The sequence below is a fragment of the Penaeus monodon genome, chromosome 21 (assembly GCF_015228065.2).
Source record: "Penaeus monodon isolate SGIC_2016 chromosome 21, NSTDA_Pmon_1, whole genome shotgun sequence".
In the NCBI taxonomy this organism is placed as follows: Eukaryota; Metazoa; Arthropoda; class Malacostraca; order Decapoda; family Penaeidae; genus Penaeus; species Penaeus monodon.
The window spans coordinates 20,770,718-20,771,201 of record NC_051406.1 but is presented as its reverse complement, the minus strand read 5'-3'; the positions used below and the strand labels follow the sequence as shown (position 1 = coordinate 20,771,201).

The 484-nt window shown below is 43.8% G+C and overlaps 1 protein-coding gene across 1 annotated transcript in view; it reads left to right on the top strand.

The window, feature by feature from the left end:
• Positions 1–484, top strand: part of LOC119586604 (sphingosine-1-phosphate lyase 1-like) — a 24,010-nt gene that overhangs the window by 22,624 nt on the left and 902 nt on the right. The window contains exon 11 of the mRNA XM_037935354.1: positions 38–184. Within this exon, the coding sequence (XP_037791282.1) occupies positions 38–184 (147 nt within the window). The remainder of the gene's footprint in view (positions 1–37; positions 185–484) is intronic.

Here is a 484-nt window from a genome sequence, read left to right as displayed (position 1 = left end):
TTGTCGAAGAAGGGAATCAAAGCAACCTCCTCCGCAGGCTCCAGAGGGTTCCCGGGATCCAGCTGTTTGGCGACCCCTTGACCTCCATCGTCGCCTTTAGGAGTTCGGAGGTCAACATCCTGGCCGTGGGAGACCTCATGACGGCGCGGGGGTGGCACCTCACCTTCCTCCAGTATCCGCCGGGGTAGGTAATCAGTACGCCATTGTTGAGGATTTTTAGGTGATTTTACCATTTTAACCAACGATTTAGGTGGTAATTTTCGCGTGGTTAAATATTCGCTTTAAGCTCGCTTTTTTGAATAACCGTTTAGGCAAGTTTTAAAATATGTGATGATTTTGATACCAGCGTATCTTTTGTTTAGGTAATATATATTCTCCTAAAAGAGAAGTATGTCGCTATACTCGCGTTCGCGTTAGGAGAAACACGAGCTCTACAAATTATGAAATATATTCTACATATATATTATTTTTCAGGAATGGATAT